The following is a 27,205-nucleotide window of genomic DNA, read 5'->3' as shown; positions in this document are numbered from 1 at the left end:
AAGTCCATTGCCATAGCTAGCTTTAAGCCTTCCAAGACATCCCAAAGCTCAACTATGTAAACACTACTCATGCCAACAGATTTAAAGAAACCTCGAAGCCACTCTCCTCCGCTCCCTCTAATGATCCCACCATAACTTGTATTATCGTGTTTATCTCTCGCTTCATCCATGTTTAGTTTGACCTATCCCACCGGAGGAACTTCCCACTTTATGTAACTTAAGCTTCTATGGGGCTTCAAGCTGATATTTGCAGCAGCTTTTGCATTTTTATAATCTTGAACCAATCTATTGATATGACTTAACATGCATGACGATCGATTAAAACTTCCACGTGAGTCTCTTTATTGTGCCACGTCCAAATACTATGGCATGCGGTAGCCCAAAACGTTGTCAAATCTTTCTCGGTGTTCCGCCCTAAGTTACCATTCATGTTATATTAAATCCAATCCTTCACGTTACTTGCAAAAAAACTAAAAGTATTCTTAATGTTCACAGCTTCCACCCAAAGCACAACTGCACAGGGGAAATCCCTAAGAACATGGAATGTGTCTTCTTCAATGTTATTACAAAAGGAACACATTGCACTTCCAAGTCCCATTTGGTGCTTCCTACTATTAGTGAGCAATCTGTAATGTTTAAGAATCCAAACAAAGAATCAAACTCGTTTCATAGCTTGAATTTTCCAAATTTCTTTCCATGGCATATTGCTTATTCTTCCCCCACAATCATCAAGAAGTTTGTACATGGTTCCAAAACTTAATTATTTTCCATCTTGCCCAAATCCAACCCTGACATCTGGACCTGCATCGAAAGAAGGAGGCATAATTGTAGAAATTTGTTGTAGCATATCCACTGGAAGCCAATGATTCAGTTCCTCCCAATTCCAACCAACATCTTCGTTAACAACATCAGCAACTTTAGCAGCCTTCATGTGCATGGGGATATCAATTTGCAGGTCAGATATAAGAATGTTCGGAGAAATCCAAACACCACTTTACGCATTCACATCCTTAATGTTTCCAATACTCCACATACCGTGTTTATCAATTTCTGGCCAAACTTTAGCAATACTTTTCCAAAGGCTTGAGTCAGTGGGCTTCATCGAAATTTCTCTTATGTTAGCATTTTGGTCGTATTTACCCCAAACAACATCAAACCAGAAGTCCTCATTATTATTTTGGAGCTTCCAACCAAGTTTGGAGATATAAGCCTTGTTCATAATGTCCATCTTGTGCAGCTCCAGACCACCATCACTTTTTAAACTAGTAACAACATCCCATTTGATGGCATGATGCTTTCTGCTATTGATATTATCCCCCCATATGAACCTCCGTTGGATCTTATGAATTTCATCTATACACGACTTAGGGATGATAGATGTAATCATAGGAAAGATTGGGATATGTTCAATAACACTCTTGGCAATAGTCACTTTCCCTGTAAAAGCATGTTGACTTCCCTTCCACAAAGCAAGCTTAACATTTACTTGGTCGATAGTGTAGTGAAACTCCTCTTTCCTAGGAATCTTTCCAGTAAGAGGAACATCCAAATATTTACTAAGCGCGACTATTTTGCCAAAACCCGACATCCTTCCAAGCTTATCACACATGCTCCTTGGAACATTCTTGGAATATAACATTTTGGTTTCTCTTAGTTTATTTGTTGTCCAGACATACTGCATAATTTCTTCAAAATTCTCATCACACAACTCATTTGTGTAGGAGTAACTTCACCAAATAAAAGGAGGTTATCAGCAAACATGAGATGTGAAACCCTAGGTCCTCTCCTACCAGCTCGAATAGTTTTCCACCTATCTTCTTCCACAACTTGAGACATAAGATGCAAAAGCTTGTTTAGACATAAACCAAAGAGGTAAGGAGATATTTGATCATCTTTTCTAATACCTATGCTAGGCCGAAAATACTCAGAAGTTGAACCATTCCACTTGATGTTAGTCTCCACACTAGTCACACCATGCATGATGATATTAATCATCTTCATAGGAAGTTCTATTTCAACTAGAGTTCTCCAAATAAAGTCCCAAATAAGTTTATCATAAGCCTTTGACATATCCACTTTGATCACAAAGTATCCCCCCTCCTTCACGTTATTCATGCAATGCACTATCTTCTGAGTAACAATTATATTCTCATGAATGTTGCAACCTGAGACAGATCTAGGTTGAAATAACAGACAAGTTTAGGGATGATTGTAACATCCCAATTTTATTAATTGTTTTATTTTAAACTATTGGTGATTCATAATGATTTTCGGTGTTTTATTTAATTATTAGATGTTGGTGTGATTTAAAGTAAATTATTTGAATATGTGTTGTTGGGGTGTGGTAGAAATAATAGGGTGCGGTGAGACGATGGAGTAAGTTAGAAAATGATTATAATAATTGGAATTTGATTTATTATTATTGATAAAATAAGAAATTGGAGAGAATATGAGTTTGGGCCAATTGTGGGATTTAAGGAGAGTTTGCAGTAAGAAGAGGGAAGTTAGAGTTAAATTGGGCAAAAATAATAATTAAGCAAAAGTAAGGAGGGTACTATGTATTTCAAAAGTTGGGAGAGAAGATAGTTTTATGAAAAAATTTGTCAGTACGTGATATTGGAACAAAAGAGGCAAAGATGGAGAGCAAAAACTTGAGGTTGAAGAAGAAGATCAAGGGCTTTTACTGGAGACCAGGTAAGGATGAGAACTTGTTCCAATAGTAAATGGTATGATAGAAGGGCAGAATGGAGGAACCTTTAACCTCCTTAAGGTTTGGTATTTTGATTTATAATTTTGAATAAAGAAGCTATGATGGTTGTTATATGATGGTTATATGACGAATTTCGTGTGCCTTATATGCATGTAGTTTTTCTATTTTGAAGATTGAAACCTAAATCCACCATTGTTGCAATTTCGAAGGTTTTAGGTATAATCTTAAAATAATGATTAGATTATATAATTTTGTTAAAACTGTAAATTAACTTAAGATAATTAGAGTATTGCATGAGTTGTAATTTTCTAAGCGTTTGGGTTTTTTAAGAATCAAAATCGGAGATCCGGAAGGCCTCCAACGATGAAAAACGCAGAAAATTCTACATTATGTCCGTCACGACTACGCTCAGCGCGGGAGACCCGTAAGTCCAAATCAAGTTTTGTTTGAAGGGTTTGATATCTTCAATAGAGGGCTATAACTTTGTTTCAAGGATAAAATAATTTTGGTGATTACTTCATGGGCATTTTTGGGGTTGAAGAAGATGAAAATCATGCTGGAAATTTTAGAAAAACAACTTTTTAATAAAGCCTTCATGCGCGGTTTTGATCATAACTTTCAACTCGTGAATCATTTTAGGATGTGGTTTGAAGTATTAAAAATTTGAATCTCAGAGATATAGCGTGACGGTGATAAGTGGATTTTTTTAGTATTATTCATATGCCAACTATGTTGGTGAAGTTTTTGTTCATACGTTCGGTTAATGAATTGTTGACATATCCCGACGATTTTGGTCATAACTTTTATTCCGTAAGTCGGATTTTAATGTCGTTTGAAGTGTTAGAAATATAACGCTCGGACCTATAACATGGTAGTGATTTTTGAGATGTTTAAATATTATTCACATTCCTACTATGTTAATAAATGTATTGATTTATACGTTTGATTGATGAATCGTTGCATTTGTGTAATATCGTGGTGTGATAATTATGTTGTTACATCGATGATGTTAAGATGTTGATAAGTTGCTGCTATTTGTTGATATTATTCATGTGGTAACATGAATTGTTGTTGCATGATGAATATGTGATGATAAATGATGAGATGTGTGTGGGGATCCTTTTGGTGAACCTTGTTCTGTTAATGCATGTTATTTTAGAGTTATGCATCTTGGTGTATGGGCTTCGGTCCAGTTTTTGTGAGCCTCGATCCTATGGTGATGGATAAGATGCGAGTAACTAATTTCTATTATGGGGGATTAGTGAATATTTACCTATGTTGATGGTAACGAGTTTTTGTGAGCCTCGATTCCATTGTGATGGATCAGGTGCGAGTAGCTAATTCCTATTATGAGGGATTAGTGAAGCGTTACCTATGCTGATAGTAGCAATTTTGGTGTACTCCAGTTCCAAGACGGAATCAATCCTATGGTGGGGATCATGGAGTAAGATGAACCTGAGTGTTCATATTTGGTACCACATGCATGTCGATTTGGTGTTAAGTACATTGCATAAGTGTTGTATTTATATTGGTTGTTGTTGATGTGTTGTTGGATGGGATGTTGTTGCATATAATGTTAATGATAATTGAGATATGGTTTTGTATGATGTTGATGATAATTTAGATGTTGTCGTGTATGATGTTGATTATGATTTGGATGTGAGAATGTGATATATTATTGTGCATGATTGTGTAGATGTTGTACTTTATTCTTTATTATATACCGTTTATTATAGAAATGAATTATCACCCCTTTTGTTTGATTGTTGCCTTTACATGGGCATCGTGCAGATAGTCAAGAGTAGAATTGATGATGTAAGTGGAAGGTAGCTCTTGTGACAGATCATTTTGAAGCAAACAAAAATGCATTCTAAAAACTGAAATTACAAAAATTAATGTTCCAATAGTTTAACCCACAACCTTATATTGCATTTAATTTTTTTTATAAGCAAGAAGACTTGTGGCAATAAAAAGAGGCACAAGGGGGTACCCACCCTTTTACAACCGAAAAAGCCAAAGGAAAAAACACAACAACACCATCAAACCAAAAGTAAAAAACCACCGCCTACTCCCAACACTTGACGGGATTAGAACACCGCAACCAAGAGATGTTCCTACCATTCTTGGAGAAAGCGTTGAACCACTCCCAAGAAGTAAATTGAATCGTGCTCAAAACGTTCAAGTCCCTAAGGACTGCCTTTAAAAAGGACCGCATTCCTACAAGGCCAAATGGACCAACAAAAAATCAAACCAAAAAACCAAGATGAAGAAGAGGAATTCATACCATGGAGTCTATCCAGCAACGAGCTAGTAGTGATAGTATTGCCCACTCCAACTCAATTACACAACTTGGACCAAATAATTTTTTTTATAAAAAAAAGCAAGAGCCGAATAGATGCTCAACATCCTCTTCTTCCAAAAAGCATAAAGGGCAAACCACATTGTGCGAACCATCAATAATACCTCTCTTCGCCAACTCCAACCTCGTGGACAATCTATTAAGAAGAAGGTGTTAAAAAAAATATGCACCTTACTCGGAACTTTAGATAACCATAACCGAGCTAAGGCTTTATGCAACGAAGGAACCACATTAGGCACCATAACACTAGCTTCAAAAACCCTCTTGTAACTCGCTTTAACCGAGTAACCAAATGTATCCCTCCATCACACAAAGTTGTCCTCCTTGCTAACATTTGGTTTCACATCATGAAGAAAACGCAATAACTCCTCTAACGATAAACTATCCTCGGCGCTCAAGAAGACCCCACTAAGACCAAGATCCCAATTCCAAGAATCATGGATCCACACCTCGACATCACACACTCTACGAAAAATTGACCCACAAAGGCAAAACAAAGAAGGGAAGAGAATATCAAAGGAAGAAGATTCAAGTCAAGCTTGCCCCCAAAAGTCTAAACTCTTCCCATTACCAAGCTTACAAGAAACAGAAGAGGAAAACAAATTAGAATGCGAATGATCAATGTTCAAAGGTTCCCCAATAACACACACATCCCTCCACCATAAAGACGTCTTCATACTCACACAAGGCCCACCAAACATCGCCAAATTAATATTGTCATACCTTACCGCAATAATATCTTACCAAAAAGCAGAGCCACCATTAAGAATCCTCCACTTCCACTTGCTTAAGAAAGCAAAATTAAATAGCCCACAATGTTTCACCCTTAATCCACCAACCTCCTTGGGTAAACAAACACTATCACAATTAACCCAATTCACTTTCTTAACGTCTTCACAACCACCCCATAAAAATGTTCTTTGAATCTTTATAATCACTTTAAGAACCACCTTAGGAGTCTTATAAAAAGAAAAGAAGGGAAGATAACAAGTATTCAAATAATTATTTTCAAATTGAACAAAAATTATACATAAACCGGTTACCCTTTATAAATTCGTATTAAATGAAACATATCTAAGCATCCATGATAAGTCACAAAAGTGAACAAGAAAAAGTAACAAATCATATTTATCAAAGGATCCCTCTCCTAAAGAAAAACTTGAAGTTAATTACCTCAATTCGCACATTGGATTTTGACAATCATATAACCATCTCTGTCATACCCCGATTTTGATCCTGAATTGTTTCCAATTTTTGTTCAATACTATTCAGGTCATATATGAACCTGTTGTTGAACTATTATTCCGGTGTCAGTTCATATATGAACCTGTTCTGAAGAGTCTTTCTCTATGATTGTTCCAGTATTATCAGGTCATATATGAACATGTTGATACACTCTTCTTGAATTTTTCTGAGTTTGTTAGGTCATACCTGAACCTGCTGTCAGAACTTCTTGATATTCCCCAGCGTTGTTAGGTCATATGCAAACTGGTTGTAGCATCTTTTCCTTTTTTCGGGTTAGTAAGTCATATGTGAACTTACTATCGAAACCTCTTGTATTCCAAGTATCGATGATCAAATTTCACTTTGAGTACTCCCCGTTGTGTCTGATTCTCCAGCCGGATTTGTCTTCCCCAACGAGTTTGTTTTTTTACCATTTGTCTGTCTCTCCGTGGACCACCAGCATTCCCCACAGCTTGGTCTGTCTAGTAGCATCTCCTGCCAAGGGTCCACCATATCCCTAGCAGGGAAGAAAATTAAAAAAAAAAATCATGCATCCATGCATATCATATCATATCATATCATACCATATCACATCACATCATGTCATAGGGATTCAGGATCAAAATCCGGGTCTCCTTAGTATTTAACCATCTCCCACTATGATCATATGAAGAGTGTCCTGCTCCATATTCTCTAGTTGAAGATACTTAAATAGGGGCAACTGTCATACCCCGATTTTGATCCTGAATTGTTTCCATTTTTTTCATTTTTTTATTTGGCACTTGGCCTAAAGTTCGTTTGCATACATTCATTCCCAAATCCATATTTTGTGATAAACATTGGTTATTATCTAACTTTTTGATCATGGTGCTTTGTGATTACAAATTGGATTTTAGTTATCTGACTTTTTTAATTTTTCAATTTTAATTTAATTTCAAAGTAAATCTAATTCCAAATTTCGAATTAATCTTAATTGTTTTTTTACTAATGATTCAAACTCTAATTGATTTTTATTTTCAAATAAATGTTAGAATTGATATCAAAGTAATTTTAACAAATTATAGACTAATTTGATTTTAATTGGTGTTATTGGTTTTTTGGATTTTAAATTGACATTTAGATGAGTTTTAGATTATTTCGAAATAATCCCTATCCATTTCTACAACCACAAATTCATTTCATTCAAACCAAATTCAAACATTCATTACATCATTCAAATGTCCAAATAATCATTTCATTCATTAACAATCCAATTACTTTAGAATAACCATGTCAAAAAAAATAATAACCAAGCATGATCCCATAAACATGTCCATATGCGTTGCATTACATGAGATTTGGCATTGTGTGAATCATTTTACATAAGCTAAATACTATTATAACTTATTACATCCTAATGACTAATACATATTACAATAATTGGTTGGAATTAAAAGGGAATATAAAAAAAATTCCACAACAAAAAAGAAACTCATCAACCTTTTCCCTCACCGTCTCCCTCCACCATCATCATTTTCTCCTTGAACCAATCTTCAACAATTCTGGAAAAATAGCAACAAACCTGATGCTAAAAAGAAGGGTTGGCTTTCATTTTCTTGCGATGAACCTGTAGCTGTAGCAGGTTCGGAATCAGTTTTGGAATCTTCAGTTTGCTTGGTTTGAGAAGGTTTATGAAAAGGATCCTGCTATTGTGGCAAAAGAAGCCATTCAGGAAGCTTCTCGTAATGGTTCGGATGTGGTGCTCGTTGATACAGCTGGTCATATGCAGGATAATGAACCGTTGATGAGAGCACTGTCAAAGTTGATCTACCTTAACAATCTCCACACTGAAATTCTTCTCGGCACATGGGTTCCGGCTCTGAATATATTTGAGTCCAGCTTACGACGTCGAAACTGTGCAGAAGCTCGTTGAGGCGTTTGTAGCACAGGAACATCCTGAAACATTAAAAAACTGGAGGAATTCAGTTTACTTATCACTCAAGCCATAAGCTAAATTCAAAAACAACAAGCTTGGCATATGCCTCTCACTGCAGCACTCGATGTTGCGTATTGGATCCTTCTAACTTTCCATTTCCAAAAGATAAGTCGTGGATGATTCAGCATGTTGCTGTTACTTGCATCTCTTTAGATGAAGGACCTTCACCCATTGATAGTCGGTATCTAAACAGACCTCAAACCTGCAGGTTTTGGTTTCCAAGCAAACAAAACAAATTGTACATCAGTTCAATAATAATATTAAACCAGATCATGTAACAATGGTAGCAGTTCTAAACAGACCTCAAACCTACAGCTTGTATTCATTCCGGTTTTGTAGCACAAGGGCAATTGCTATTTAGACAAATGATAGAAGTCTACGCAAATAAATTCAAGGATTAAGCACTATTCTTGTATGGACCATCTCTTTGGAAGAGCTGGTCTCATTGACAAAGCAAAGGAGTTTGGAAGCACAGGATTATATATGTACGGTTACCGTCATGCTAAGACCCACCGGAGTCATTTCAAGACGGTTAAATTCTTAAACTGACTATTGTGCTTCAGCCTCATCAAGATACAAGCCAAGCACCTGTTATTAAAATCAACCGGCGGCCAATGCAATTTTGTGGAGAATTCCAAACTTGACAAACCTGCAGCAGAAAGAAGTGAAGGTTAAGCCTGTCAATCTAATGGAGTAATCTTATGCAGGTAGGAATACAAAATCAATGGAGGAAAGAGCTGTTGGTATTATGCAGGCAACACCTGTTACAACTAGAGAGAAAGAACTGCATTTGCAGGTGACTCAACTCCAACAAAGTACCGGAAGCCTTGTCGACGAATTGCGGAGACAAAAGATGAAAAATGTTCGGTTAGAGAGACAGTTGAGCAGTGTGAACAACAAAATTGAAAAATGAAGAACAAGATGATGAGATTTATCATGGTTTGATTAATCTTGAGGGATAGGGGAATATCTTATTACCATGTATGAACGTGTGGTTGCGGCAGACAACAGTTTTTGAGATGCTATTCCTTGAGTCAACCAGCCAATTCAAATCACGAGTCAGCATAGCATAACAGCCCAAATATATTAATGCACTAACAGCAGTATAACAGCAGGCTTGGTTTTGGATCGCACCAAACTGTCTTCCAAATACCTGCAATCAACTTCTGAGTGACTCCAACAAGGACTGCCGGTCTTCCGCAAAGTTCTGTTGGAATGCTTCCAGCTCCATCATCACCAACAATGCAATTTCTGAGAGAAATATTTGCGGTAAGAGTACTTGAGATACCGATACTGTTCGAGCAATGGAGATTAAAACATGCCCTGAAGTGTCTTCCGTTCCAAGGTCCGACACTTGTGCTAACTTCACATTTTTGGTTCATCTCAAAGCTACTGCTGCAGCCGCTGCTTCTACCAGAAGACAAAATCTTAGCAGAAATCAGACCAGCTTGACGCAGACCTCGCAGACTCCGCGTGCCCCAGTTGACTTGGTCACCGTGCTTGACATCAGTGGTAGCATGGCTGGAACTAAGCTCGCACTACTAAAAAGGGCTATGGGATTTGTTATACAGAACCTAGGCACTAATGACCGGCTTTCTGTTATTGTTTTCTCTTCCACAGCTCGCCGTCTCTTTCCACTATGTAAGATGACTGATTCTGGACGGCAACAGGCATTACAAGCTGTTAATTCTTTGGTTGCAAATGGTGGTACCAATATTGCGGGAGGGCTGAGAAAAGGTGCCAAGATAATGGAAGACCGAAAAGAAAAGAATCCACTTGCAAATATTATTCTCTTGTCGGATGGGCAAGATAATTACACTGTTGGCAGCTCGGGAAATGACCAACCTCAACCAAACTATCATTTGCTTCTGCCAATTTCCATCAGTGGTCGAGATAATTCGGGATTTCAAATTCCCGTGCATGCTTTTGGATTTGGCGCAGACCATGATGCCTCATCAATGCACTCAATTTCGGAGATCTCTGGCGGAACATTTTCATTCACCGTAACCGAAACTGTGAACCAGAGCTGTGATCAAAATCGAAACTGCTTTTGAATCTTCAATATTTTTACTGCAGTAACACAAAGCAATTGGCAAGTCAGTTAAAATTTCAAATAAATTCCCAAATTGGAATAGAGACAAAATTCAAAGAGAAAGTTTGAGCTCAGATTACCTGTTCCAAATCCAAACATCAAAGGGACCAATCCGATACTAAGCAAAAAAATGTAGTTCGTAGGGACGCCTCTTTTGAACCCAATGTACCAATTCGAAACCCTAATCAGCCGAGCATAAATAGAAAAGAAAGGAATCAGTGTGACGGACGAAAAATTTGACGAAAAAAATTAGAGGCGCACACAATTCCACCAAGAACCCTAATCCCAAAATCGAAACATACCTGGAATAAAGAGGCGAAAGAGTGAAGTTTAGGCTTCATCATCACCGTCGCCACCGCCGAAGGTGAGCCCTTTTTGTTTTAGCCATGGATTCTTGCATCGTTTCAGAGAGATTGAGTGAGATGTGAGCGATTGGGGATGGAATGGTTGCGCTTAAGAAAGAGAGACGCGATTGGGAGAGAGACGAGTTTGTGAGAGGGGTTTGGTGTGAGGAGGAGAGAAACGTAGAGAATGAGAACGGGATTGAGAGCTTTGAGAGAGGAAGAGATCAGTTCAGCATGAATGCTAGCTCATTCATTTTCTTTTTTTATTATTTACCTTAGGAGTGTTTAAAATATTTTTTTTGGAAATTTAAATGACCCTTTAGTATTCCAAGTGGATATTAATTTTGTTGTTTAATAATAATTTCACTTTTTACTATTCCCAATCCATTAACTCTAAAACCCAACAGCCAAGCGGCTGGGTTTGATTTTTGTTCATTTTCCTGGTAGTCCAACAGATTTTTTTTTATCTTAGTTTTTATTCTAATGTCTAATCTATCTTAGTTTATATATCTAAAATAGCATTAAGATAATAACTAATGATAAATGGTCTAGTGGAGAGAGGGTAGTTTCATAATCTTAAGTGGAGAGGGTTCAATACTCATATGTAGCATTTTTTTTCCTTTAGCATTTTATTTTCTTTTATCATTTTATTTCTTTTAGCATTTTATTTCTTTTAACATTTTTTATGTTTATGTTTTATTATACTCATGGTTTCATTATTATTTAATAACACAAATCTGTTTTTTATTAATTTCATCACTCATTCAAAACCATTTTAAAATTATTAAAATCATATTTCTCGATTCAATGTCGAGCCTATTTTCATACCCTTGTAAGTCGATCGCTTTTAAGCATCGCCATCAACCTCACATAGCTTACTCTTGGGCTTTCTTACAATGAGCCGGTTCTCTTGCACTTACACTCATGCATTGCATTATTTGTTGTTTGGGCCCGATTTAATTGTTTCATGATTTTTTAATCCCCATTTAACAAGATGTACCCCACTCCCCCGATGTGTAATAATTTGGTACTGTTTTATTTCTTTATTACTTGATTGTTTAGTTAGATACTAACACAAGAGTAAAATCAACAATTTCAAAAAATACAAAAATATGACTCGATCCAACGTCGAGTATTTTCTCAATAAACAAACCAATCCATTTCTCCCTCCCATTCTATTCCATTTGTTTCAAACTTTCACCAAACGCTTGATTCAACGTCAAGTCATTTTTTCTAATAAAAAACTCAAAAAATATTAATTTATAGTTAAGACTTTTTCAATAAGATGGAAGTGGAACGTGGTGTATACCGCGCACTCCTGAGACTAGGATTCGAGATGTATATCTCGCCAATCCTAGCTCTCGCCATCATCCAAATTTATCCACTTTGATTTCTCTCAAACACTCATTCAAATTTCTTTTAAACGTCCATCAATACTTGATCTATGGTCAAGTCATTTTCGCAACAAAACTCAAAATACCTAATTCTTACTTAACACTTTTCCAATAAAGGTGGAAATGGAACATGGTGTATACCATGCACTCCTGAGGTTAAGATTCGAGACGTATGCCTCGCCAATCTTAACTCTCGCCATCGCCTAAAATTGCCAAAGCGGTTTCTTCAAACCCTTTCTCAATCAAATTCCAAAATACTTAATTCCTATCTTAACCTCTTTCAATAAAGATGGAAATGGAACATGGTGTATACCATGCACTCCTGAGGCTAGGATTTGAGATGTATATCTCGCTCATCCAAGTTCTCGCCATCACTCAGAATACATCCAACCAATCAAACCCTTTTCTCGCCGCCGTGCGACTAATCAAAAAACCTTTTTTCATAAACGAAAGATATATTGTCTTAAGGTGATGCAAAACAATGTTTCGACCACGATTGTTGAGTAGAGATAAATGACGATTTTCCGAATGTAGATTTATATATCCGTTAGATGTGTGGTATGCGTTCACTCCTCATCTGTTTTGGGTAAAACAATGTTTTCGTCGATTAATACAGTATAGCTTACGCTAAAATCGACCAACAAACAAACATTTTTCTACCCAGAACTACGTAAGCCTTGATTTCTCTTTTGAGATACGTAGGAGCAGGATCTATAAATCTTGTCAGGCCCACTAATAAAAAACTTAGGTTTAGTCCTTCGTTAAAAAAATCCAAAAACATTTCTTGTCTCTTCTTCCTTTCTTTCCCACCTAATAATTCGAAAAGCCTAACATTTCAAACTAACATTAACGCACACAATTGACCTAATGGTTCCCGTTGAGTACAACGGACGTGAGGGGTGCTAATACCTTCCCCTTGCGTAATCAACTCCCGAACCCTGATTTGGTTGCGACGACCATAATCATTGTCGTTTTGTTTCTTGGGTTTTATCGATATTTCCCCTTTCCTTTTTAGGAATAAATAAAGTTCGGTGGCGACTCTGTTCAGTCCATCATTGCGAGCGTGCGTTTGCGCTTCGCTTTGAAGTCGTATCCCCACATTTTTTCGAGGTGCGACAGATGGCGACTCTGCTGGGGAGTAATCAATCCCTAAGTGAGTCAAGCCTAGTTAGGACGTCTGTGTGCCTTTGTTTGTTTAATTATGTGGCTTTTCCATTATTTATTGCTTTTTAATATCTTTATTGTTATATTGATATTTGTTGTATATTGGTTCCGCCGTGTTTGGTACTTGGATTTTGATTGCAAGCCATGTGGGAAAGACTCTACACCCGAGTCTAGAGTGGAAAAAAAACATAAGATAGGACGATGGTTGAGTAGTACGGACTCCCGAGGTGAATACTTCGTAAGAGTCGGTACGAGCACCTCACTTAGAGTAGATTCTTTTGCAAATATTGTCGCCCGAGGTGTATACCTCGTAAGCGCCGATGTTTCAAAGGAGTCCATGACTCTAAGGACCTTTTAGAACATTGAACCTTTGGCCAACTAGAAATGATGGTTGCGTAGTATGGATTCCCGAGGTGGATACTTCGTAAGGATCGATATGAGAACCTCGCTCAGAATAGATTCCCTAGATGGAGTTGATGACCGGAAAGTATTTTCCGTAAGCGTCAAACAGTCTTTTGAATCCATGACTCTGAGTACCCTGTCTAGAACCCAGTCGATGGTTGCGTAGTATGGACTCCTGAGGTGAATACTTCGTAAGAGTCGGTACGAGAACCTCACCCAGAATAGATTCCCTTGATGGAGTTGACGACCGGAAAGTATTTCCCGTAAGCGTCAAACATTCTTGTGAATCAATGAATCTGGGGATCCTTTGTAACAAAGCCCTAGATCATACACGGTGAGAACCCCGTTTTAGAAAAGCAATCAAATTTATCCCTACCTCGGACTTTTGAACCTATCCAAAAAAAAAACAAAAAAACATTGCATCCATCCATTCATTGCATATGCATAAAAAGCAAAACTCTTGGTTTTTATCAAACAAATGCATCCATACATGCATTCATACATTTTCAAAAAGAGAGAGTCTCACTCCGCCCTTTCTTCCACCAGTTTCACGCTGAATTTTTAACACCAGTATAATACTCGCGCTAGAGCAAGACAGAGAATGGCTGAACAAGAACAAGAGAGCGCCCGAGTTAGAGCTGAGCTAGACGAAATCAAAGGAGGCATGTCCCAGATGCGAGAGATGCTGCAAGCTTTAACCTTCAGGTTTGAGGTTCCACAAGCGACCGTTATTTCAGAGACCACGGGCCCAGCAGTAGAAGTCCCACCTCAGAGGACGTTACCCTCAACCCTTCCTCCGTATGGGCTACCTTATGACTTCGTCCCCCGAGCGGAGGTGGTGCACGACATGGGGCAATTTGTCCAACATGCCGTGCCATTACCGGTTTACACTGATGCACGTCCAGTCATCCATACTGTGGTTCCACCAGCTGCCTATACTAGACATGTTCCTCATTATGAAGATCAAAACCACATGTATCAGACTGTTGACTCAACCGTTGCTGGTGACGAAGTAAGGTTTGAGGACTTCAGAGAAGTAAAGGAGAACATGCAGCTCCTCGAGAAGAAGTTCTGAGATCTAGAAGGAGACCACGTCTTTGGATCTGCTGCCAAAGAAATGTGCCTTGTATCCGGGTTGGTGATTCCAGCAAAATTCAAAACTCCGGACTTCGACAAATACAAGGGGCATACTTGTCCAAAAAGCCATCTCATCATGTATTACCGCAAAATGGCTGCACACGTGGAGGATGACAAGCTGATGATTCACTGTTTTCAGGACAGTTTGAGCGGGGCTCCTTCTAAATGGTACCTAAGTCTGGATCAGAACAGGATCAGGTGTTTCCAAGACCTGTCAGACGCATTCATAAAACATTACAAGTATAATATGGACATGGCGCCTGACAGAAGACAGTTGCAGAGCATGTTTCAGCATGATAAGGAGTCTTTCAAAGAGTACGCTCAGAGATGGAGGGAACTGGCTTCCCAGGTTGAACCACCTCTTGCTGAAAAAGAATTGGCTGAATTGTTTATCGACACTGTCCAACCCCAATTCTACGAGAAGATGGTTGGAAGTGCTTCTTTGGGATTCTCCGAGCTGGTTGCTATAGGAGCTCGCGTGGAATATGGTGTAAGGAATGGCAAACTGGCAGCTGTAGCTGGAACTTCAAGTGCTAATCCGAAGAAGTTCTCTGGAGGGTTTCCTAGAAAGAAGGAAGGGGAAACAAATGCCCTGACTGCTGGTCAAGGAAGAGCTCCTCCAAGAAGGAGACCACAATAATATCCACCTCAGCAATGTATTCAACAACCAATTCCCTATCAACCACCCATGTATCCCATCCAGTATGCTCCATAACCATACGTAGCTGCTGTGACGCCTGCGTTCAATCAACAGCCTGCTCAGGCTTATCAAGCGCCTCCAGCTTATCGACCAGCTCCAGTTCAACAACGTGCTGCGGCTCCTCCAGCTTATCAACAAACACCAGCAACTCCTGTTTATCAACAACCGAGAGCGCAAGCGCCGAGGCAGAATGCTCAGAACCAAAATAGGAGACAAGGGGAGAGGGTGACCTTCAATCCAATCCCAATGTCCTACACTGAGTTGTATCCTTCCCTATTGCAAAAGGGTTTGGTGGTTCCCAGACCTATGGGACCTCCACCTGATCGTCTTCCTCCATGGTACAACCCTAATGCACACTGTCCTTTTCACGAAGGTGCCCCCGGGCATGACCTAGAGGGTTGTTACGCTCTGAAGCATAGGGTTCGGGAATTGATTGAGAGCAAGATCTTGTCTTTTAAGGACATGGGACCGAATGTGAAGAATAATCCCCTTCCTCCCCATGGAAATCCTGAAGTCAACGCCATTGAAGACGCTTCTGTTGGTGTTACGGTTGAGAAGGTGGAGGATGTAAAGACTCCTTTGGCAGCATTCCATGCCCGATTGGTGGAAGCTGGCCTGGTTAATGTTGATCATGACAATTGTGAAGAGTGTGCCACACACCCAAGAGGATGTCAGGTGGTACGAGACAATATTCAAAATTCGATGGATAAAGGAGTGCTTCAAATATCCAGTGTTGTGAAGAATGAAGATGTGTTGGTAATTGAACCTTGCTTCAATTTACCTGAACCAGTGGAAATACCTTACTATAGCAGAAGGGTGGCGCCTGAGGATAGTCATCCGTCGCCTGTGGAAATATGTATGCCCGCACCTTTTCCGTATGAGAGCACCAAGGCCGTGCCTTGGAAATATGAGATTACTGCTGTGGATAAGGTTGTTGAAGGAAGTTCAGACGCTGAGGTGACAGAAGCTGTAAGTGAAGACGTCACAAATATTGCAGGAATGAGCAGAATGACCCGTAGTGGTCGAATCTATACGCCTGAATTCAATGTGACTCCTCAAGGGCCAAATAAGGAATCAACGGTTGCAACTCCCACTAAAGAACCCGAAGTGGTCCAATCCGAAGATGCTGTTGAATTCTTGAAGTTGATCAAGAAAAGTGACTACAAGGTTGTGGACCAGTTGCATCAAACACCATCTAAGATCTCTATTCTGTCTCTTCTATTGAACTCCCAAGCCCATAGGGAAGCTTTGTTGAAGGTGCTTGCTCAAGCTCATGTAACACAAAGCATAACAGTAGACCAATTTGATGGAGTAGTTGCAAATATCACAGCCTGCAATACTTTGAGCTTCAGTAGAGAGGAATTACCTGAGGATGGACAAAATCATAATCGTGCCCTCCATATCTCGGTAAAATGCAAAGATGATGCTTTGGCAAGAGTTTTGGTTGATACCGGATCTTCTCTGAATGTTATGCCAAAGAGAACACTCACCAAGTTATCTTATCAAGGACCAGCCATGAAGCCTAGTGCCTTGGTAGTGAAAGCTTTTGACGGTTCCAGGAGAACAGTGATTGGAGAGGTTGAATTGCCCATATTGATTGACCCTCATGTATTCCCGATTAATTTCCAAGTCATGGATATTAATCCAGCGTATAGCTGCTTACTGGGACGTCCTTGGATTCATGCTGCAGGGGCAGTCACCTCCACTTTACACCAAAAGATGAAGTTTGTGGTGGACAATCAACTAATCATCATTTCTGGGGAGGAAGACTTTGTGGTCAGTCACCTTTCATCCTTCAGATATATCGAGGCTGATGAGGACGCTTTGGAAGCTTCTTTCCAAGCTCTTGAAATAGCCAATGCCACTTTTGTGGAAATGAAGGGCCCTGTTGGGAAAGCTTGTTCATCTTTCGCTTCTCTGAAAAGCGCAAAGTCTAGTATTGAAGGAGGAAACCCTGAAGGTTGGGGTCAACTTATTGATATTCGTGAGAAGCATGATCGCTTTGGTCTGGGATATGTGCCTTCCGCTGCGAAAGGAGCCCGAGTCTCTATAAAGGACAACACCCGAAGCATCCAGGAAGTATTCCTCAGCACAGGATTCATCCATGGAGATCAAGTCAATGCAATTGAAGATAGCACCGCCAATGAAGATGAGCCATGTTTAGTTTACCGGTGTGAGACAGCTTTGAACAACTGGAAGGCGGTTGAGATCCCCGAAATTTTTCCTTTGTCAAAGTAATAATTGTTGTATTTTTCCTTTCAAATCCTTAGCTCTGCCCAAGGCTAATGGATCATGTTGTAGGGCCCACTTTCATTTTCAAATAATCATTATCAATGAGTAAAAGGCATTTTGTTAAATTCTTAAAATTCATTTATTTTGCTTTCTCTTAAGAAAATGGCAATATTTTCAAAAACAAAAAAAAAACTTTTCATTTATACATCTTTTATTTTTACTTTTCTAAAAGAAATCAATCATTCAAACATGCAGAATAAACGATAACCCCGTTGAATCCAATGACTTTACTACCTCTCATAACTTTGACTCCCCTATCTACCAAGCGGAAGAGGAGGGTGAAGAAGATTGTTACATCCCCGACGAACTGGCAAGGCTGCTCGAGCACGAGTCCAAAGCCCTTCATCCACATGAAGAACCGGTGGAAACAATCAACCTTGGCACAGAGGAAGAGAAGAAAGAAGTCAAAATCGGCACCACGCTCGAAGCAAGCATCAAAGAGAGATTGGTCAAGCTGTTACAAGAATATGTGGATGTATTTGCATGGTCATACCAGGATATGCCAGGTCTAGACACCGAGATCGTTGAGCACAAGCTCCCGCTTCAGCCAGAATGCCCGCCAGTAAAACAAAAACTCCGAAGAACAAGACCAGATATGGCTCTGAAGATTCGTGAAGAAGTCAAACGACAATTTTGTTGGTGTAAGCCCTAGAGGCCAATACATTTTGGTACTTGTATCGAATAATAAAAGGCATTCTCTTTATTATGGTTGATTAATAAAGTCCCTAGAATAGATAGTCCGTTTAATGTATTAAGTGTGACTTAATCATGAGAACACATTAAACATAAGGACACTATTCTTAAAGTATCCGTAGTCGAGCTTTAGTGTGAAGTGGGATAACATTAAAGCATTAAGACTATTATGTTTGTAGACTGATGATCACATCTCATGGATCATGGATAAAGAGTTATCAAGTCTTAAACATAGGTATGAATATTAGGAGTAATATTTATACCGGATTGACCCGCTATGAGAATACTATATAGAAAGTTATGCAAGGTGTCATAAGTTATTCTCATGGTGATAATAGTGTATTCCACTCTTCGACCTGAAACCACTATGGATCCTAGATGTAGAGTCGAGTGCTTTATTGTTGATCCAACGTTGTCCGTAACTGGATAACCATAAAGACAGTTGATGGGTACTCCACAAAGCATGCTGAGGGACATGAGTGACCTAGATGGAATTTGCCCATCCTGCATAACAGGATAAATGTCTATGGGCCCAATATTGAACTGGACAAGGATGACACGGTCTATGCCTTGTGTTCAATATAGACATAAGGGCAAAAGGGTAATTATACACATAAGTATTATCACAGAAGGAATTGTCAGATCACATGACATTTTCGTGTCTTGGGTAGTAGTGATGTGTTGCTAGATACCGCTCACTGTTTATTATGTTAAATGCGTGATTTAATATAATTGCCAACGTCACGGAAACCTACAGGGTCACACACAAAGGACGGAATGATGAGAGATAGAGTAACTAAGGAATACCGTAAGGTACGGTGCCCTTAAGTGAGTTATAGAGCATCGTAAGGTACGATGTACTTGAGTAGAATACGAAATATGGTAAGGTACCATGAGCTTAAGTGATTTTGGGCATATTATAAGATATGGGCCAAAATACACTTAAGTGGGCTTTAAGCTTGAAGCCCACACAAGTGGTTCTATAAATAGAACCCTTGTGCAGAAGCAAAAATTTGCGGTTGCATTATTTTCGTTTTCTCTCTCTCTCTCTCTCACTCAAAGCCTTCATTCGTACCAGCTAGCACTAAGATTGAAGGAATCTGTTCGTGTGGACTGAGTAGAGACGTTGTCATCGTTCAACGTTCGTGATCACTCCGTGGATCTGCATCAGAGGTTTTGATCGTCACAAGAGATCTGCACCAAAGGTTTCGATCATCACAAGAGGTAAATATTCTATCACTGATCATGACCATTCGTAAGGATCTCTAAAGGAGAAATTATTAATTTCCGCTGCGTTTTGGACCGCAATTCTCCTTCAAATTTAACGCTGGTTTTCTCGCAGTGGCGAAGTACCCACAATGGGTAGCTGACATTGTACCTGTGCCTAAAAAGGATGGCAAGGTGAGGATGTGTGTTGACTATAGGGATCTGAACAAAGCTAGTCCAAAGGACGATTTCCCTCTACCACACATTGATACTCTGGTAGATAACACTGCAAGATTTGCTGTCTTCTCCTTTATGGACGGTTTTTCGGGATACAATCAAATCAAGATGGCTCCAGATGACATGGAGAAGACCACTTTTATCACCCCTTGGGGGACTTTTTGCTACAAGGTAATGCCTTTCGGTCTCAAAAATGCTGGGGCAACTTACCAAAGAGCTATGGTCACTCTCTTCCATGATATGATGCACAAGGAGATAGAGGTATATGTTGACGACATGATCGCTAAATCTCAGAATGAAGAAGATCATATGAGCCATCTGAAGAAGCTGTTTGAACGCCTCAGAAAGTTTAGATTACGATTAAACCCTGCAAAATGCACATTTGGTCTCCGTTCGGGGAAGTTGCTTGGCTTCATCGTTAGTCAACGAGGAATTGAGGTAGACCCTGACAAGGTCCGAGCTATACAAGAAATGCCTGCTCCACGCACCGAGCGAGAGGTCAGAGGTTTCCTTGGACGTTTGAATTACATCTCAAGGTTTATCTCACACATGACGGCCACGTGTGAGCCTATCTTCAAATTGCTTCGAAAAGATCAAGCTGTTGAATGGAATTCTGATTGTCAAAATGCTTTTGAGAAGATTCGTCAATACTTACAAGAGCCTCCTATTTTAATTCCACCTGTCCCAAGAAAGCCATTAATCATGTATATGACGGTGCTTGAAGGGTCGATGGGATGCGTGCTGGGGCAACATGACGAAACTGGTCGGAAAGAACATGATATTTACTATCTGAGTAAAAAGTTTACCGATTGTGAAAGTCGATATTCGCTTTTGGAGAAAACTTGTTGCGCGCTGGCATGGGCCGCTCGTCGTTTGAGGCAGTACATGATTTTCCATACTACTTTGTTGATCTCGAAAATGGATCCAATAAAGTACATCTTTGAGAAACCTGCCTTGACTGGAAGACTTGCCCGTTGGCAGATGCTTTTGTCAGAATACGACATCCAGTATGTAACCCAAAAGGCAATCAAAGGAAGTGTTTTAGCAGAGTATCTTTCTCACCAACCAGTTGAAGACTATCAGGCGTTGAAGTTTGATTTCCCCGATGAGGATATCATGGTGATAAAGGATTGTGAGATCCCAGGCCCAGATGAAGGACCAGAACCAGGATCTCGATGGAAGCTCGCATTTGATGGTTCCTCCAATTACAGTGGTCATGGTGTGGGGGCTGTTTTGATGAATCCAAATGGTGGCTTTACCCCTTTCACAGCAAGGTTGTGCTTTGATTGTACAAATAATATCGCCGAATATGAAGCCTGTATCCTTGGTCTTGAAGCTGCAATTGATCTCCGAATCAAGATCCTTGAGGTGTATGGAGATTCAGCCTTAGTGATCTATCAAGTCAAAGGAGAATGGGAAACTCGCGATGCGAAGCTGATCCCGTATCGCGCTCATGTTGTGAAGATGATAGAATACTTCGACGATATCACTTTCCATCACATCCCAAGAGTAGAAAATCAAGTGGCTGACGCTTTGGCAACATTAGCATCAATGTACCAAGTCAGATTCCACAATGAAGCTCCACTTATTCGAATCGAGCGAAGAGATGAGCCTGCCTACTGTCAGCTGATTGAAGAAGAAACTGATGGTAAACCTTGGTTTCATGATATCAAGCGATATCTTCTAAATCAAGAGTATCCAGAAGATGCTACATTGTTGGATAAGAAAACTCTAAGGAGGTTATCGTCCAAATTCTTTTTGAGCAATGATGTGCTTTACAAGAGAAACCATGACATGGTTCTGCTCAGATGCGTGGATAGACACGAAGCAGACATGTTAATTAAGGAGATTCATGAAGGATCCTTTGGGACCCATGCCAATGGACATGCCATGGCAAAGAAGATTTTGAGAGCTGGCTATTACTGGTTGACCATGGAGTCTGATTGTTTCAGCTATGCAAGAAAATGTCATAAATGCCAAATTTATGCGGATAAGGTGCATGTACCGCCAACACTGTTGAATGTTTTGACATCACCTTGGCCTTTTTCAATGTGGGGCATCGACATGATTGGTGCTATAGAGCCCAAGGCTTCCAATGGTCATTGCTTCATCCTGGTTGCCATCGATTACTTTACTAAATGGGTAGAGGCTGCTTCCTACACCAATGTGACGAGACATGTGGTTGCTCGCTTTATCAAGAAGGAGATTATCTGTCGCTATGGAATCCCAAGCAAGATCATCACTGACAACGGTTCAAACTTGAACAACAAGACAATGACAGAATTATGTGAGAGTTTCAAGATTGACCACCATAATTCTTCTCCATATCGTCCAAAGATGAATGGTGCTGTTGAAGCTGCCAACAAAAATATCAAGAAGATCCTGCAAAAGATGGTGAAAACTTATAAGGATTGGCACGAGATGCTACCCTTTGCTTTGCATGGATACCGGACCTCAGTCCGCACTTCAACAGGGGAAACCCCATTCTCCTTAGTGTATGGGATGGACGCAGTTCTCCCAGTCGAAGTAGAGATACCTTCAATGAGAATATTGATGGAAGCCAAGCTGGATGAAGCTGAATGGATCCAGAATAACTATGATCAACTTAACCTCATTGATGAGAAGCGTATGACCGCTCTGTGCCATGGACAATTGTACCAACAACGAATCAAGAAAGCATTTGACAAAAAGGTCCGTCCTCGAGAGTTCAAGGAAGGAGATCTCGTGCTCAAGAAGATCTTGCAAGTATACAAAGACTCGCGTGGGAAGTGGACTCCCAACTATGAAGGCCCATACGTTGTAAAGAGAGCATACTCTGGAGGTGCTCTATTTCTCACAACTATGGATGGCGAAGAGTTCATTCACCCTGTGAACTCTGATGCAGTCAAAAGATATTATGCCTGACAAATCCCGGTGGATTGAAAACCCGAAAGGGCAGTCTAGGCAAAAATTAGGGATAAAAAAAAGAAGATGATAGCTCGCTAAGTTGAAAACCTGAAAGGGTGACTTAGGCAAAAAGGAGCGTCCCGGTGGATTGAAAACCCGAAAGGGCGATCCAGGCAAAAATTAGGGACAAAAGGCATAGACTGCATCGGTTCGTCACTGATCAACACAGAAGAGCTAAAAATGGAAGATCAATCTAGTTACTCCCTTCAGAAGGGAGGTCCCGTGGAGTCATTGTTATTAGGGATAATAGTAGTCATTGTGATTCAATGTAAACCTTTCCCTATTGCCATTTTCAAATTTGTAACATTCCATGGAGCTACGCCATTTGCGTGCTACCATTCTTGAATAAATACAAGTTTGCCTATCAAATTCTATCATTTGCTATTTTTTCTGACTTTCTTTGTTATGCAAAATGTCATTTATTTGTTAATAATGGAGTTTTGAACTCAAAAAGAATTTTTCAAACATATTGAGAAACACAATTTAGCTTTGACATGTGGAAATATTAAAAGGAAATCTTTCGTCTTTCCCCGCAAGTCTCAAGTTGCAAGACTCCCCTTGGATGATTAACATCTATCTCCAGAGAGCACAAATTTATCATTCTCTGGAAGGATTATTGGGCCAGTTGTAACTGTTCAGCTTGATAAATCCTCCTTTGATGCATTTACTCACTCCTTTGGTTGAGTTATTGGTGTTGAAGATTCAGTACCTCCATAAAGCTTTCCCTAATGTGCAGTCTGTATATTGTCAGCATTTGCATTTCATATATCATGCATAAAAGAAAATTCAAACCATGCATAACCGAAATATACTTCGGGCTCATTTTGCATTGACCCAGGTCTTGTTGTTGATCTTATATATTTTAACCTCTAATTCCAATTTGAATTTGGTGCCCTTAAACCATCATCTGGTTTTCGCAGTCATTCTCAAGTCCAATTGTTGTTGGCAGAAATCTGTTAAAAGCTGGTTGTAATCCATTTGCTTACAGTCAAAGTCCAATTGTTGTTGGCACCTATCCGTTAAAGTTTGGTTGTGATCCATTACTTATGGTCAAAAGTCCAATTGTTGTTGGCACGTACAGAGAGTTTAATTATCCTGTCTTTCCTGATGGTTCCGTGAAAGTCATGTATGACTTATCATCTTGAGGAATTTCCAGAAGCTTGGAGGTTCTTCGTGTTAGAAAGCTCCAATGATGTTCCTTTGTTTGTTTTCCAATATTCTCAGGTCATGTATGAACCTATTGGTAAAACTCCCTTTGTTTTTTCCCAAGTGATGTCAGGTCATGTATGAACCTATTGATGAAACTTGCTTTGTATGTTTTCCAATGTTCTCAGGTCATGTATGAACCTATTGGTAAAACTCCCTTCGATTTTTTTCCAAGTGTCGTCAGGTCATGTATGAACCTGCCTGTTAAAAATTCTTTGAATAATCAAGTGTTGACAGGTCATGTATGAACCTGCTGTTGAAAATTCTTTGGATGTTCCAGCATTGTTAGGTCATGTATGAACCTGTTGCTGTTGAGCTTTTATTCCAATATTCTCAGGTCATGTCTGAACCTGTTTTTGAAGAATATTTCCAATGTTGTCTAAGTCATGTATGAACTTGTTGTGGAAATTTTCTCAAAATGTTCCAGCATTGTTAGGTCATGTATGAACCCGTTGCTGTTGAGCCTTTATTCCAGTTTTACCAGGTCATGTATGAACCTGTTGCTGAGCTTTTTATTCCAATATTCTCAGGTCATGTCTGAACCTGTTTTTGAAGAATCTTTCCAATGTTGTCTAAGTCATGTATGAACTTGTTGTGGAAATTTTCTCAAAATGTTCCAGCATTGTTAGGTCATGTATGAACCCATTGCTGTTGAGCCTTTATTCCAGTTTTACCAGGTCATATGTGAACCTGTTGTTGAGTTTTTATTCCGGGGTCAGGTCATACTTGAACCTGCTCTGAAGAGTTTTTCTTTTTGTTCGATACTATTCAGGTCATATATGAACCTGTTATTGAGCTTTTATTCTGGGGTCAGGTCATACTTGAACCTGCTCTGAAGAGTTTTTTCCAATTTTTGTTCAATACTATTTAGGTCATATATGAACCTGTTATTGAGCTTTTATTCCGGGGTCAGGTCATACTTGAACCTGCTCTGAAGAGTTTTTCCAATTTTTGTTCAATACTATTCAGGTCATATATGAACCTGTTGTTGAGCTTTTATTCCGGTATCAGGTCATACTTGAACCTGTTCTGAAGATTCTTTCCTTTTGTTCAATACTATTCAGGTCATATATGAACCTGTTGTTGAACTTTTATTCCGGGGTCAGGTCATACTTGAACCTGCTCTGAAGAGTTTTTCCAATTTTTGTTCAATACTATTCAGGTCATATATGAACCTGTTGTTGAGCTTTTATTCCGGGGTCAGGCCATACTTGAACCTGCTCTGAAGAGTTTTTCCAATTTTTGTTCAATACTATTCAGGTCATATATGAACCTGTTCTTGAGCTTTTATTCCGGGTCAGGTCATACTTGAACCTGCTCTAAAGAGTTTTTCCAATTTTTGTTCAATACTATTCAGGTCATATATGAACCTGTTGTTGAGCTTTTATTCTGGTGTCAGGTCATACTTGAACCTGCTCTGAAGAGTTTTTCCAATTTTTGTTCAATACTATTCAGGTCATATATGAACCTGTTGTTGAACTATTATTCCGGTGTCAGTTCATATATGAACCTGTTCTGAAGAGTCTTTCTCTATGATTGTTCCAGTATTATCAGGTCATATATAAACATGTTGATACACTCTTCTTGAATTTTTCTGAGTTTGTTAGGTCATACCTGAACCTGCTGTCAGAACTTCTTGATATTCCCCAGCGTTGTTAGGTCATATGCGAACTGGTTGTAGCATCTTTTCCTTTTTTCGGGTTAGTAAGTCATATGTGAAATTACTATCGAAACCTCTTGTATTCCAAGTATCGATGATCAAATTTCACTTTGAGTACTCCCCGTTGTGTCTGATTCTCCAGCCGAATTTGTCTTCCCCAGCGGGTTTGTTTTTTTACCATTTGTCTGTCTCTCTGTGGACCACCAGCATTCCCCACAGCTTGGTCTGTCTAGTAGCATCTCCTGCCAAGGGTCCACCATATCCCTAGCAGGGAAGAAAATTAAAAAAAAAATCATGCATCCATGCATATCATATCATATCATATCATACCATATCACATCACATCATGTCATAGGGATTCAGGATCAAAATCCGGGTCTCCTTAGTATTTAACCATCTCCCACTATGATCATATGAAAAGTGTCCTGCTCCATATTCTCTAGTTGAAGATACTTAAATAGGGGCAACTGTCATACCCCGATTTTGATCCTGAATTGTTTCCATTTTTTTCATTTTTTTATTTGGCACTTGGCCTAAAGTTCGTTTGCATACATTCATTCCCAAATCCATATTTTGTGATAAACATTGGTTATTATCTAACTTTTTGATCATGGTGCTTTGTGATTACAAATTGGATTTTAGTTATCTGACTTTTTTAATTTTTCAATTTTAATTTAATTTCAAAGTAAATCTAATTCCAAATTTCGAATTAATCTTAATTGTTTTTTTACTAATGATTCAAACTCTAATTGATTTTTATTTTCAAATAAATGTTAGAATTGATATCAAAGTAATTTTAACAAATTATAGACTAATTTGATTTTAATTGGTGTTATTGGTTTTTTGGATTTTAAATTGACATTTAGATGAGTTTTAGATTATTTCGAAATAATCCCTATCCATTTCTACAACCACAAATTCATTTCATTCAAACCAAATTCAAACATTCATTACATCATTCAAATGTCCAAATAATCATTTCATTCATTAACAATCCAATTACTTTAGAATAACCATGTCAAAAAAATAATAACCAAGCATGATCCCATAAACATGTCCATATGCATTGCATTACATGAGATTTGGCATTGTGTGAATCATTTTACATAAGCTAAATACTATTACAACTTATTACATCCTAATGACTAATACATATTACAATAATTGGTTGGAATTAAAAGGGAATATAAAAAAAATTCGACAATAAAAAAGAAACTCATCAACTTTTTCCCTCACCGTCTCCCTCCACCATCATCATTTTCTCCTTGAACCAATCTTCAACAATTCTGGAAAAATAGCAACAAACCTGATGCTAAAAAGAAGGGTTGGCTTTCATTTTCTTGCGATGAACCTGTAGCTGTAGCAGGTTCGGAATCAGTTTTGGAATCTTCAGTTTGCTTGGTTTGAGAAGGTTTATGAAAAGGATCCTGCTATTGTGGCAAAAGAAGCCATTCAGGAAGCTTC

General features: G+C 39.0%; 1 protein-coding gene across 1 annotated transcript; it reads left to right on the top strand.

The window, feature by feature from the left end:
- The first annotated feature begins 14,892 nt into the window (after nucleotides 1–14,892).
- On the top strand, nucleotides 14,893–17,224 carry LOC127089184 (uncharacterized). Its single transcript, XM_051029351.1, has 3 exons — nucleotides 14,893–15,403; nucleotides 15,527–16,908; nucleotides 17,192–17,224. The coding sequence occupies exons 1-3, from the start codon at nucleotides 14,893–14,895 to the stop codon at nucleotides 17,222–17,224; spliced, it is 1,926 nt and encodes a 641-aa protein (XP_050885308.1).
- Nucleotides 17,225–27,205: the final 9,981 nt, after the last annotated feature.

The sequence above is a fragment of the Lathyrus oleraceus genome, chromosome 1 (genome assembly GCF_024323335.1).
Source record: "Lathyrus oleraceus cultivar Zhongwan6 chromosome 1, CAAS_Psat_ZW6_1.0, whole genome shotgun sequence".
In the NCBI taxonomy this organism is placed as follows: Eukaryota; Viridiplantae; Streptophyta; class Magnoliopsida; order Fabales; family Fabaceae; genus Lathyrus; species Lathyrus oleraceus.
Note: the sequence above shows the minus strand (reverse complement) of the source record. Positions and strands in the feature narration are given on the sequence as shown.